The sequence below is a fragment of the Mobula birostris genome, chromosome 1 (assembly GCF_030028105.1).
Source record: "Mobula birostris isolate sMobBir1 chromosome 1, sMobBir1.hap1, whole genome shotgun sequence".
Lineage (NCBI taxonomy): Eukaryota > Metazoa > Chordata > Chondrichthyes > Myliobatiformes > Myliobatidae > Mobula > Mobula birostris.
In genome coordinates, this window is record NC_092370.1 from 109,528,752 (window position 1) to 109,543,411 (window position 14,660).

General features: G+C 37.9%; 1 protein-coding gene across 2 annotated transcripts in view; it reads left to right on the forward strand.

Annotated features, from left to right (window-relative positions):
* Positions 1 to 14,660, forward strand: part of ptpn23a (protein tyrosine phosphatase, non-receptor type 23, a) — an 88,085-nt gene that overhangs the window by 56,940 nt on the left and 16,485 nt on the right. For both annotated transcript variants that reach the window (XM_072259952.1, XM_072259958.1), the window contains 5 exons: positions 32 to 328; positions 470 to 624; positions 2,443 to 2,594; positions 10,460 to 10,639; positions 11,642 to 14,150. In XM_072259952.1, the coding sequence (XP_072116053.1) occupies positions 32 to 328; positions 470 to 624; positions 2,443 to 2,594; positions 10,460 to 10,639; positions 11,642 to 14,150 (3,293 nt within the window). The remainder of the gene's footprint in view (positions 1 to 31; positions 329 to 469; positions 625 to 2,442; positions 2,595 to 10,459; positions 10,640 to 11,641; positions 14,151 to 14,660) is intronic.

Genomic DNA, 14,660 nt, shown 5'->3' on the forward strand with positions numbered 1-14,660 from the left:
ATGTTAATTTAGTTCCTTTTTCCCCTCACAGTTCTGTCTGGACTCTACACTGATGTGGAAGTGTCATTAAGAGAATTGAAGGAACTTATAGACCAGGATGAATTAATGGAGAAGAAATTTCAAGAGGTGACTGGGAAAATGACCCAGCAAGGCAAAACATTGGAACTCAGCAAGGAATGGTCCAAGTATATGGAAGTGCATGAGAAAGCTAGCTTCACCAATACTGAGCTGCACAAAGCAATGAACTTACACATTAATAACTTGCGACTGCTAAGTGGACCCTTAGAAGATCTTCGAGCTGCTCTTCCAAGCCCCACTGTCTCAGATGGTATTAAGCTGTGTTTTCTATTTGTTTGGATGTATTTGTGTAAAATTGTTTTTTTTTTTCAATTTGGCTATTTATGCAGTCAAAATCCCTGTCCCAAGGTATGGCAATGCCTAGCAATATTTTTGGTTCTTTGTTTCACAGAGGAAAAGGCTACACTGCAGAACATGAAACGTATTTTATTGAAGGTTGAAGAAATGAGAGACCAGCGCTCATCTCTTTTACAGCAGCTCAGAGATGCCATTCAAAAGGATGATATCACTACAACCCTAGTTACAACAGACCATTCAGAAATGAAGGTTGGTGAGCAACTCTATGACACTAATATGACTAACTCAAAAATTCTGGATTTGTGCAGTTTAGGATATGTTAAGTGTAGTCTTGATTATGGCAAGATGATCAAATGAGTAGAAAGTATTGCAGGAAGGCAGTCCATTTTCAACACTTGCTGTCTGCCCTGATTTTATTAATTTGTATTGAATCAAAAGAACGTGGCAGTGGACGCTAGATTAATTCCTCTGTCAATAACTATCAGGATCTAATACACAGCTTTATAATACTGTAGTAATCACTGCAGTTGCTTCGTTTAAAGCACTTCCATTCAGCATGCAGTGGCAATCTGAGCTTGTTGCATATCATTTTTAATGCTTCATCTCGGCATCTGAGACCTCCTGGTTAAAATATTGTAGTTTATGTAGTTCATGATCTATATTGGAATTGACTATTTCTGCTGTATATTATTATTGGTTAGCCCAGCTCTTCGGCATTAGTACAGACTATCCTGCTAGTCGTGCCCCTCTGTTGCAACACACTGTGCTTCTCACTATATTAATCAACCTATTACTGCTCCCCTTAATCCATTACTTTGGTGGATCTCTACAACTGGTCCTCGTAGCAACACTGGTATTTATCCTTTGTCCTCCATTTCCAACTCCTACCAACTCTGCAACTTCAAATTATCCTATTTTCTCTTTGGTTCTGGCAGATGTAAACCGTGAACTGTTTCTCTCTCTACATGTTGCCTGTATATTTCCACCATTTTCTGGTTTCATTTAGAAAGTGGATTAGTTATGTCACCACATGCATCTGAACTGGAATTTAGTCAAGAGACTAAAACAATACATGGGGAAGGTGAAAGAAGAAAAGAAATGCGCATTGTGGTTGGATATAAAGAAGTGTGGGGAAGGATCTTGGATCCATAGATTCTTTAAGGTAGCAGGCCCTGCATATAAAATATTTAAGAAAATATGTGGGGTACTTTCTCCTATTGCTGAAATGTAAAATGCAAGAACAGGCTTATTATGCTAGGTATCAATTGAACTACAAATAGATTACAGTGTACTTTACTGGTCAGTGCATTATAGAAAAGGATGTTGTAGCAATGTTCATAATGTTGAGTAGGTTTAGAAGGATATTAGCAAGGCTTGAAAATATTAGTTCTGAAAAGGAACTGACTAGGCTGAGATAGTTTGCTTTGTAAAGAAGATTAACAGAAGATTTACATCCACAATGGTGGGTTTCCTTCTAGCTATTCAGTTTACCACATAAAAAAATGACAAGACTCGCAAAATCACGTACGAGAGGAAATCTGCTGATGTTGGAAATCAAAGCAATACACAAAATATACTGGAGGAACTCCGCAGGCTGGGCAGCATCTGCAGAAAAGAGTAAACAGTGGATGTTTCGGGCTGAGACCCTTAATCAGGACTCGGGACTCTTCATCAGGCCCAAAATGTCGACTGTTTACTCTTTTTCAGAGCATGCCTGGCCTGCTGAGTTCCTCCAGCATTTTGTGTGTACTGTAAAGTCACTTCCTCTTTTTTTTCTGTCATATTTATACAAATCAATTTTCTGAATGCCTTTAAGCACTCATTAATGGATTCTTTATTTTTCCCCATATATCGGATACCTATCTTTTTTATTATTCTGCACTTGCATAATTCACCAAGAATGTGCATAGGAGAATCTATTGCTGATTTATCTGTTACCTTGCTTGCAAGAATATAGTTAATGATTGTTGGGGTTGTGATTGCAAAATTGATGATGGAAAAGCAAGTAACATTCATAATCTATTCAATATCGCATGTATCATGTTGTTAAAATTAATTTGATTGCAGAAGCTCTTTGAAGAACAACTGAAGAAATATGACCAGCTGAGAGTTTACATTGATCAAAACCTCGCTGCCCAAGAAAACATCTTGAAGGCTTTGACAGACGCTAATGTTAAGTATGCTGCAGTTAGGAAATCTCTCGCCGAAGCAGAACAGAAGTGAGTAGCTGCTTTAGATGTACACATACCTATCATGAACATCACATAATTAGTCTCTGGCCTGTGCACTAGTTGGCTTCTGTGCTTTGGCACAGGAGGTACATCAGAGTTGTATGGGACCTACTGCATTTGCTGTGTCAGTGCACTCAGTCATGTCCCACTATCAACATACTTTTACTACTCCTACTGGGGCATAGGCTGCCAACGGTAGCTCGCCAGAGTCCTCTATCCTGGGCCAGGCCTTCAAGTTGCAGCCCATCTTTAAAGATTCTTCCTTTCCCAGGGATGAGGTCTCTGGAACGTCTGTTGGCGTTTCTGTAGCTCTGGGTTTGTATGGGGTGGGTTGCTAGCCCCCTGCCCAACCATCTTCCTTTCGCAGCCGGGCTTGGGAGTTCTTGCTATCAAGTGATGGGAATATGAAATGAACATTGTCCTCTTGTGTCAGTTCCATGTTTCATTGAGTTCATATCTGATCTTTTATCTCAGTAATTCATAAACGCAAGAAATCCTGCATGTCTTCCCCCGAACTTTCCAGTCCTGAAGAAGGGTCTCAGCCCAAAATGTCGACTGTTTATTCATTTCTGTAAATGCTGCTTGACCTGCTGAGTTCCTCCAGCATTTTATGTGTGTTGCTTTTATCTCAGTGCCACTTTCCTACACTATCCTCATACATCTTGATTCCTTTAACACCTGAAAATTCCTCAATTTCTGGAGAAGTGGGAACCTTAGGAGGTGGTACTTCTGGCTAAGGATGTTTACATGTGTTGCAGCTTTGAATTATGAAATAAGATAAAATAATTGTATTATAATAAATCTACCCCCACTACCAAAATTAGCTGGTTGGTTTAGAAAAAAGAAAAATACCTTACCATATGTTATAATAATAATAATGGCTCAGATCCGTACTTTAATAACAGTTCAAAGATTGTGAAAATAATTCAAAGGGTCCCCCATAACATTAGAAAATCATGTTTAGAATCAGAAATCAAACAACGAATCTTCTCTAGATCAAGGCATAACATAACATCAGATAGCCCTTGAACATGAGTGGACGGGGTGGCCTCCTTCCACTTGTGCAAGATTGCCCTCCTGGCCATAAGAGACATAAAGGCCAATACCCGCAAATTAGATGACTTCAATTTTGTAGCACTATCCTCAACAATACCAAACAAGGCAGTCAAAGCTGACATTGAAAAGTGCAGAAAAAGTTTGAAATACATCTTTCCAGAACTTTTCAAGGCTCGGATATGTCCAAAACATATGAATTATTGTGGCCACTCAATTAGTACATCTATCACAGTAAGGGGAAATATCTGCTGTTGTAGCATGGATGAAATCATCAGAGAGACAGAGTCACTGGTAGATACAAAGCAGCTTCTTTATTCGACACAACAAGGTACAGCAGGCATCTACGGATGGAGATGCTTTCGGTAGCAAGGTCTGCTAGTCCAATGTGGGCTTGATATTTATATGTTAAACACAAAGGCAATCGCTACTTAAAAAGTTATAGACATTGCTTCCTTTTGAAGCTACATACAAACATCACACCTTCTGAATTCATCCTTTTCCTTCCAACGCCAACATGTCTGGAATGCAAGTTAAATCCACAATACATTTATTTGGCATTTTACGCGCTAACATAGAAGACAATTAATATTTATAATGTATAGATAATACTGTCTTCGAAACTACAACATCAGGTCAAACTACGGTGCCAGAAACATCTGGTATTAACACCTTTTTAGGAAGCGCATTGTTGTGGACTCAATCCACAGTACTTTGTCAAATAGAAGTCTGGTGGCCAAAGTTATTTAAGTGTAAACAAATCATCTACCCAAAAAAACTCACTCTAATATCTGCGTAGAAACGGAGAGCTTGTCTTTAGACATATGAACTCTATGTACCACTTTGAATTGTAATAAAGAATGACAAGCACATAATGATGAAGAATTAATCAATTTTAAAGTAATCTTCCAGCTCTTCAGATATGAGAATCTGTAAATCCTTTTCCTAATCTCCTTTAATTTTATCTAAAGAGGCCTTTTTCAGTCCCAACAGTAGACCATAAATGTGAGATATTGAACCGTTATCGAAGGGTTTCAGGTTAAAAATTGTATCTATTATATTCTTATCTTGATGTATAAGAAATGTAAGTAATTGAGATCTTAAAAAATTTCTAATCTGTAAGTATGGAAAAAAAGTTGGATAGGTTAAATTTCGTTGAAAGTTGCACAAAAGAAGAGAGATTCCCTCTATCAAACAAATCCTGAAATCGTTTAATACCCAATCTATCCCATTCTTTAAAAGATAAGTCAATTAAAGATGGTTTAAAAAAACAATTAGAAAATATGGGACTTGAGGGGGAGAATCTCAATAAACCAAAATGTTTTCTAAACTGTAACCAAATCCTTAATGTATGTTTAACCACCACATTGTCAATTAGTTTATTTAAAAATAAAGGAAGTGATCTAAGTAAAGAAATACAGGAAAAATTTTAATGGAAGTTGACTTCCAAAGAAACCCATGTGGGGCAATTCTAATGGTTAATGTAATATATCCAGAACGTAATATTTCGTATATTAACTGCCCAATAATATAACCTAAAATTGGGTAAGGCAAATCCTCCGTTCTGTTTGGTTTTCTGAAGATGAGCTTTATTTATACGAGGTTTTTAATTCTTCCATATATAGGAGGAAAGAATTGAATCCAAAGAGTCACAAAAAGATTTAGGAATAAAAACAGGCACAGCTTGAAAAAAGCTCTATGAATTTAGGTAAGGTATTCATTTTAATAGAATTGATTCGGCCAATCAGTGATAAAGAGAGAGGCGACCAATTAGAAAGTGTTCTTTTAACATAATTCAATTAACTTAAAAATTTTCCTTAAATAAATCTTTATAATCCTTAGTAATTGCTACTCCTAAATACGTAAATTATTTTCTTAAAATTTTAAAAGGAAGCTTAGTATCAGTTGGTATTAAGTTGTTTAAAGGAGACAGTTCACTCTTCTGTAAATTTAATTTATATCCTGAGAACTGACTAAAATTAGTCACTAAACGGAACATAAATGGTAAGGAGGTTGTAACATTAGATATAAAAAGCAATAAGTCATCAGCATAGAGTGACACTTTATGAATAGTACCTCTCCTTAAAATACCAGTAATCTCTTCAGTCTCTCAAAAAGCAATTGCTAAGGGTTCTGATACCAAATCAAAGAGCAGAGGGCTCAAAGGACAACCTTGTCTAGTTCCACGTTGTTTAAAGGGTTTAGAATTCTGAAAATTATTAAGAACCCAAACGGAGGGAGATAAATAAATTAATTTAATCCAATGAATAAAATTAGATCCAAAATTAAATTTTTCTAAGGTTGTAAATAGATAGTTCCATTCAACTCTGTCAAAAGCCTTCTCTGCATCCAAAGATATCACACATTCCGTTATTTCCTTAGACGGAGAACATTTAACAAACGCTGTATATTAAAATAGGAATATCGATTTTTAATAAATCCTGTCTGATCATCCAAAACTATAGAAGATATAATATTTTCAAGTCTGCGAGCCAACACTTTAGATAAAATGTTAGTATCAAAATTGAGTAAAGAGATAGGTCTGTACAAAGAACATTCAGTAGGATTCTTATTCTTTTTGAGAAAGAGTGAAATGGAAGCTTCGTAAAAAGATTGCGGTAACCTTCCTACCTTAAAGGAATCTGCAAGGGTAGAACATAAGTGTGGTATAAGCAAAGAGGAAAAAGCCTTATAAAACTCTCCAGAGAATCCATTGGGGCCTGGGGATTTCCCAGAATGCAATTCTCAAATAGCCTGAGCAATTTCCTCCTGGGAAATAGGTTGATCCAATTGCCTACGATCATCTAATGAAAGATTAGGAATATTTAATTGATCTAAAAAATTATTGCAATATTATCATTAACAGAGTCAGAACTATACAATTAGAATAAAGTTCCCTAAAAATGTCGTTAATTTCAAGGTGGTCAGTTGTCATATCCCCATTAATTTTACCTATTTCTTTAATTTGCCTCTTGGCTATAAATGGCTTCAATTGATTAGCCAGTAGCTTACCAGTTTTATCTCCGTGAATATAAAATTGACTTCTATCTTTTAAAAGTTGGCTTTCAATTGGATACATTAAAAGAAGATCATATTTAGCTTTAGTTTCAACACGTCTCTTGTATGCTTCAGGATCGGGTACCGAAGCATATTTATGGTCCAGTTGTTTTAACTGATTGGCTAGTTCATTTCTCTCTTTGTTAGCTTTTTTAATGATGTTTGCGGTATAAGAAATAATTTGACCCCGGATGTATGCTTTAAAAGTATTCCATATAATAAGACTAGATGTCTCTTCCAATGTATTTTCTTCAAAAAAAGAGTTATTTGATTCTCCATAAGTTTTAAAAAGTCCTCATCGGATAACAGAGGATAACAGATTAAATCACCAAAATCTACTCATAGGGATAGGACCAGGAAGATTTAAAGATAGAAGTACAGGAGAGTGGTGAGAAATAACAATCTCTTTATATTCGATCGATCAAACTTATGGAATCATTTGACTATCAATAAAAAATAATCAATCCTGGTATAAGAATGATGAACATGAGAGAAAAAAGAATTCTCCCTGTCTGTCGGATGGAGAAAACGCCAAGCATCAACTATACCACATTTAGTTAGAAAGGATTGGATAAACAAAGCTGATTTATTAAGTGTGGCTGGTTTGATAGATGAGCGATCTAATACTGGATCTAACCAGCAGTTAAAATCTCCTCCCATCACTAGAGTAAGTACACAAATCTGGCAAAAATGAAAATAGATGTTCAAAAAATCCTGGATCGTCTACATTGGGGCATATACATTAGCAAAAACAATCAAATTACTGTCTAAGTTCCCTGATACAATAACAAATCGACCATTAGGGTCCGAAACAACTTTATGCTGAACAAAGGGAACTGTATTAGCTACAAGAATCGAAACTCCTCGTGATTTTGCATTAAACGAAGAATGGAATTGCATACCCTTCCACCGAGTAAAAAAACGTAAGCTGTCACAGCTGCGTATGTGTGTTTCTTGTAAGCAAATAATGGGTGCTTTTAATTTAATATGAGCAAACACTTTGTTACTTTTGATGGGGTGATTCAGCCCTTTCACATTCAAACTAAATAAGTTAATATTTCGAACCATTTTAAATACCAATCAACATGTAATTAAAAGATCTGGCCATAAGTTATTAAAACTAGAAAGTAAACGGTAAGGTAGGTATTCAGACAAGCAATCATATATTCAACCCAACACAGCTCCCAGAGGAAAAAAAATAGACCCTACCCCTCCTCCACCCAAAGCAAGAAAGTTGACCAATAAGCAGTCAGCGAGCTAAGAACTAAGTTCCCTCTCCAAAAAATCCTGTTGACAAAAAACTCCAGTTCTAGAAGGTTATTATGTCCCTGCCAAGACACAACATAAAAAGAAAAATAACTCGGTATTCGAAAATATGAAAGGATCAGTTTAAAACTAATTCAAAGAAAGCTGTATTAAAATAAAGCCTCAAAAAGGGATATAATAAAAAAGTATCAAAAAAAAATGAAAGGCAATATATGAACAACATAAGCTTAATGAAACCTTATTTCAGATTCATATTAACCGAAGAAAAAATTGATTAAATAAGAAATATCAGTTTTAGACTTCATCCTTCAGAAACTCTTTTGCTTCTTCATCCAACTTTATTCTTTTTCTCAATCTGTCCTTCAAAACAATACTCAGACGGGCAGGAAACTGAAGGGATGGTTTATATCCTTTATTGTAAAATTCCAATATAACTGTATACTTCATGCGATCAGCCATAACTTCAGGTGAATAGTCTTCCAGAAATCTAACCTTTTAACTTTGGAAATCGATCATTCCTTGTTGACGGGTATGGCGAATTTTAAGGTCTTTAATACGAAATTCATGAAAGCTTAGAATGACTGATCTGGGTCTTGCCGCCGCCAACAATGGCGTCAAAATCGGTGAGCGATATGCTCGATAGAGCTTCGGCTCGGAAGTGAATAAAGCAGGGAATAGCTGTTTCAGAAAGTTTGATTAAAAACTTCAGAGGGTCAGTGCCTTCAATTGATTCTTCAAGACCCAGAATTTGCAAATTATTTCTCGTTTCTATTTTCGAGACTGATGATCCTTTTCATCATTTTATCATTGGATAAAGATAACTCTTTACAGAGTTTAATTGTATCGTCAGCGTCCTCTTCAAGTGTCAGCAGCTTCGCAGTATTTTCCTGAATTCGGATCTCATGCTTAGATAGAGTTTGTTGAATTGTATCCAGTTTGCTGTTAAGTCGTTGAAACTCCTCAGAAAATTCCGATTTTTGCTGTTTAAGGAAGTCACTGATTGAATCCAGAGTGACTGGGGATTCATCTTCTATTTCTTTCTTTAGCAGAAGCTTTTGTTCTTTTCCCAGCCATAGCAAAGCAGTATTAAAGCATTATAATAAGGTTTCAAAAAAAAGGCTGGTAGGAGACAATTAAGTAAACAGGGTAGGAGCAATCTGAAACAATGTTACTCCATCAGCTGCCAACAGGGCTTTCATTTGCACTTTGTGACCCATCATCAAGTCAGTGCTGAGGATATCTGGGTCATTGCCTACCCTCATCCCAAGGTATGCCACAGGCAGACAGTAGATGTCCAGAAAATGTGAGGTCTGTGGTGTTGGCTGAAAGGTACAATGCTGATAATGGTAGGCCATTAAATGTCTGATTTTAGACAACACTGAAGTTTTGGTCAAGTCCTAATGTGTAAACAAAGTTGAACTTGCACGATTGCTTTTGGATTTTTCCTATCTGGTGCCCAAATTGATGTAGATTATTCGTCCAAATTTATCAGCATTTGTAGTGATTGGATAAAGTTTGTGAAGGATAGTTAAAGCATAAACTGTAGGTTGAAAACCTTGAAGAAATCAGAAGATGTAAGACCAGTTCCTAAATTGACTTTAATGTGCCAGCTTGGATTCTGTGACACAGTAGTTTGATGGATACTATTCGTGATCCTGGCTTTTTTTTTGTGAAAGCTTATTTAATGAACTAAATTAATTCACTGGGTGGGATGGTGGTTCTTAAATTTAAATCTCTGGATTTTGATGCCTGATCTCTGGAGTACTAGTACATTAATATAGCTGCTTGATTTTGTCCAGGTAGTTTCTGGAAAGTTGCAAATTAACATTTTCGTAAAGATAAAACAAAAAATTGAAATCTTAAACTTTAGTGTACAGGGTATAATTACCATGTAAAAGGACTAGATGAGAAACTTTCATTCGTAAGAATTTCTTAATCTTGTAAATTTTTTCTGCATGCTTTTTAAACGTTTATTACTGACCTGAATAGAAAATTACAGAAATAGTAAATTTATCACTTGGATGAAGAAGAGATTATCACAAGTAACATTGTAAAATAACTTGTACTGTATTCCCTTTAAGATATGGAAAATCTGAATACTTAATTATGCAGCCCTCTTAGCTGAGTAGTTGGTGCAGTCATTTGCAGAGATTCCAAGAAACCCACACTTAGTTGTTTTGGACCAATAATAGTAGCATTGAATGTATGCTTCATAATTTGGAGTTTCATTACAAGCTCCTAATACCTGCAATTGATGAAATTTGGTAATTATAAAATTCTCTGACAGGTTAAAATGTTATTTGCTTATTTGTTCTATTCTGGATGTAATGAATATTTGTGCCAATTTAGAGATTTTGTGATCTTGTTATTTACATTGCATTAATGATATTTTGCTCACATTTATGCATTACTTGGTGTGTGGTTAAACCACAAAACTCAATCCTTAAGCTAAAATGAACTTTTTTCTCTTTTTACAGGTGGAACATTACTATTCAGATGCTTGTAGCATCATTTGAGGCTTATGAAGACCTGATGAAGAAGTCTCAAGAAGGAAAAGAATTTTATGCAGATTTGGAAAGCAAAGTAACCCGGCTACTGGATAAAACAAAAGAAGTTTGTAAATCTCAGGAAGAACAAAGACAAGTGGTGTTGGAACAGTAAGCTTGATAATTTTAGACAAATTGTGATATGGTTATAGTGATTTAGTAATCCAAAGGCATAAATTAGTGATGTGCAGATGATTTAACTTTAATTCAGCTGCTTCAGCAGCAATCACTTACCTTGCTGTATATAAATTCAGTTGGCCCATATAATAATAATAATGCCTGCAGATGTTTATAAAATAAAATTTATTATGCCCTTTGGTTAAAAATAATGCTAATGAGCAAGCCAGGCTGCATCAGTGGAAAGAGAATTGCTTAACGTTTTAAGGTTCAAGAACCTTTTGAACTGGGAGAGAGAAAAGTTAGTTTCCATTTGTAGTTGAGGGATGAAAATAACAAAAGGACTGTATTTGAAGTGAGAACAAAAGTGTCAATGTAGTAGTCAGAATCAGATGATACTTTGTTACCTGTATTAGTTTTGATTTTGTATGTTTCCTGTTTTCACCTAATTCGCTACTTCTATTCTTGGTTATATTTACTTGTTTATTGATATTCTGCGTGGAGCAGGCCCTTCGAGCAGCGCCGGCCAGCAACCCTTGATTTAACGCTAGCCCAATCATGGGACAATTTACAATGACCAATTAACTTGGACTGTGGGGAGAACCTAGAGGAAACCCACGTGGTCATCGGGAGAATGTACAAATTCATTACAGCCAATGGCGTGAATTGAAACCGGGTTGCTGGTGCTGTAAAGCGTTATGCTAATTGCTGTGCTACTGTGATGCCAATCTAGTACTACCATCTCTTGGTCTTTTCTAGTATAAATATGTCGAAACAGGTTTTTGAAATGTTGCTAGGAAGGCTTGTACAAAGCTGCTGTTATATTTAAATATCACCATGAATCTTAACATTGCCTTTTGCAATAGGGTACTGTTGGTTTCAGTGTTTCTTGTGAATAAAAGGAAATGAATGATGAGAGTAATACGTGTTATGTAGGAAAAACAAAACTTGTGCAGAGAAACAAATACCATTGGTCGTGTACTTTATATTTTGCAGGGAAATTAAAAAGAAGCCACCACCAAGGCCTACAGCACCAAAACCTTTACAGAAACCTTCTGATGCAGAACTTGAATCTTTGTCAAGTATTGAAGATTTAGATATGCAAGCATTTAATGCAGCACTTGCTTTCAGTGATCTACCCAATGAATTGAAGAGCTTACCACCAAACTCTTTGGCTTCACACATTAGTGGAATGTCTGTAGATGGCATTGGACCATATCCTATGGATCCTGCAGGTTTTCCAAGGATAAAACATGCAGCTCCAGAGGTTTTCTTTGCTGCTAGGACTACTAGTCCACCACTACAACCACCATTACCCAGTCAACGGTTTCCGCCAGCTACATCAGTATCGGGCCATGTGCATCCATATTTTCATGGGGGAGCAGTTCCACAGCCATCATGTTCCGTTGGTGGTATAGCCCAACCACCTTATGTAGGAATTAGTCATTCGGGGCCTCCTTCAATCAGTGGTGCATCTGGTGTACCTCCTCATGGCATGGGTTCATCTGTCTCCTGTCCTGTCCTTCCTCAACACATCTCTGCCTCTTCACCACCACCACCACCAGTCTTTCCTGTGGTTCCCAGAACTAGAGATCCCAATCCTGGTCAGCCTCAGTTCACGTCTGGCCATTTGCCTCCAAGGGGGACTTCACCACAACACATGCCAAATTCCATATCTGCCCCTTCAGTGGGTCATCCTTATAGTACTGCTGGTCCTTATGGAATGGGGCAACCGGTTTCTTCAACTGTACCAGTTAACACTGGTTTGCACACACCTGCTCCACCAGTTGAGCCTATGCTTGCTCATCCTGGACAATTTTGTAGTCCGATGCCTGGAGCTAACACAGTCCCTCAATCAAATATAGGAGTTAGACCTTCAACCACAACAGTAGATAGCATACAGACTCCAATTTCTAGCTTCACACCGGATCCTCAAATAGTGACAGGGCAGATGAATAGGCAGCCAGTCTATGAAACAACAATGAAACAACTCCCCACTGTTTCAGCTGGAGTTCCTTCTCTACCTGGAATGAATGCTGTTGGTCAGTATCCATACCAGTCCGGTGGCCAGGTGTCTCATTTTACTAATGTGCCACCATTTGTTGATCCTGCCCAGGGACCACAGCGTGTGTTTCAACACCCGCCACAGGTGCATCCAGATCATCAACTGCAAATTAGGCCTCAAATGCCAACTCAACAGCCTTACCCATCACAGTTCTTTCCTCAGACTAGGCCACAGTTCCAGCCTCAGACAAGACCTCAAAATCCAGCACAGATCCCACCCCATCCTTCAGTACCAATGCCAGCTCAGCCTCGGCTTCAGATGCAGCCTCAGTTAAGACCGCACCTCTATCAACATCCTCCTCAAGATAAAATTGCTCAACCTGGTGTTCCCACTCATCCAGGCAACACTGTTTTTCCAGCAAATTCAGCTAGTGTGCAGCAACCGAGACAGACTGTTCCTGTCGCAGTGGTTCCACAAGTTCAACCATGCCATGCTCTACCACCTGCCACAGAGACACAGCCAGTGACTTTGCTTCCTGGATCTTCAGCTCAAGGGCTCCCAGGTGTGCCGTTTACACCTGTCCCACCTCAGCTTCATTCTGGATTGCCACCAGCACTTCTACAAAACCATATTGGAGCACCACAGCCTATTTCGTCTGGCCATCTTTCTTCTCATCCAGTCCAGCCTACGTCCAGTACAGCTGTTGGCCAAATGCAATCCAGCGCATTTGGACCTGGATCTCCTTTGCCTCCTCCAGCATCCCCCTCCCCAAAGCCTGCACAAGGACAGGTCAGTACTCTTCCTGCAGCAATGCAGCCCACACCAATGCCTGGGTCTACTGTCATGCAACAGAGGCCACCCCAATCTTTTACACCTGGTGCACCTACATCAACCCAACCTGTCTCAGAAGTACCTTTCCAGAGACAAAACTCTTTAACCGATGACCTTCTGTCATCTAGTCCTGACAGCCAGCATGGAGGGCCTCAGACAACTGTGACTCAGCCACTTCTTCTGCCGACTAAGGCTGACGCAAAGGAAGGGCAGAAGCCAAAGGGAATTCAAATCATTGAGAAAGATCCCTATGAGAAGCCTGAGCATGTGAAAATGTTGCTGAGCGAGTTGGAAAACTTTAAAGTGATTATTGATTCATTGGATAGGCCATCATTTGGAACATTGACTGAACTGGACTGTAAATGGAAAGATTTACAGGATGCTCAAGAGAAAGATGCCCGACAATTATCTATTGCCATTGCCCGCTGCTATACCATGAAAAACCGTCATCAGGATATCATGCCTTATGATAAAAATAGAATTATAATCCAGTCTGGAAAAGATGACTATATAAATGCAAGCATGATTGAGGACTTATCATCTTACTGTCCGAGAATCATAGCTACCCAGGCGCCGCTGGTGGGAACTGCATCGGATTTCTGGCTAATGATTTATGAGCAGAAAGTGTCTCTGATAGTTATGCTTGTCTCTGAACAAGAAGTAGAGAAGGTAAGTCATGATATTTGGCAACCTATTGACAATCTATGGGAATTAATGAAATTGAATAAATTTGTATTTGGGCAGAATAATCAATGCCTGTGGAATGGCAGTATACTTTATTGTTGCCAAACAATTGATACTAGAATGTACAATCATCACAGCGATATTTGATTCTGTGCTTCCCACTCCCTGGATTACAAATATTAAATATTAAAAATAGTAAAAATTAGTAAATATTAATAATTTAAATTGTAAATCATAAATAGAAAATAGAAAAATGGAAAATAAGGTAGTGCAAAAAAAACCCCAAAAGGCAGGTCCGGATATTTGGAGGGTACAGCCCAGATCCGGGTCAGGATCCGTTCAGCAGTCTTATCACAGTTGGAAAGAAGCTGTTCCCAAATCTGGCCGTACGAGTCTTCAAGCTCCTTAACCTTCTCCTGGAGGGAAGGGGCAGGAAAAGTTTGTTAGCTGGGTGGGTCGTGTCCTTGATTATCCTGGCAGCACTGCTCCGACAGC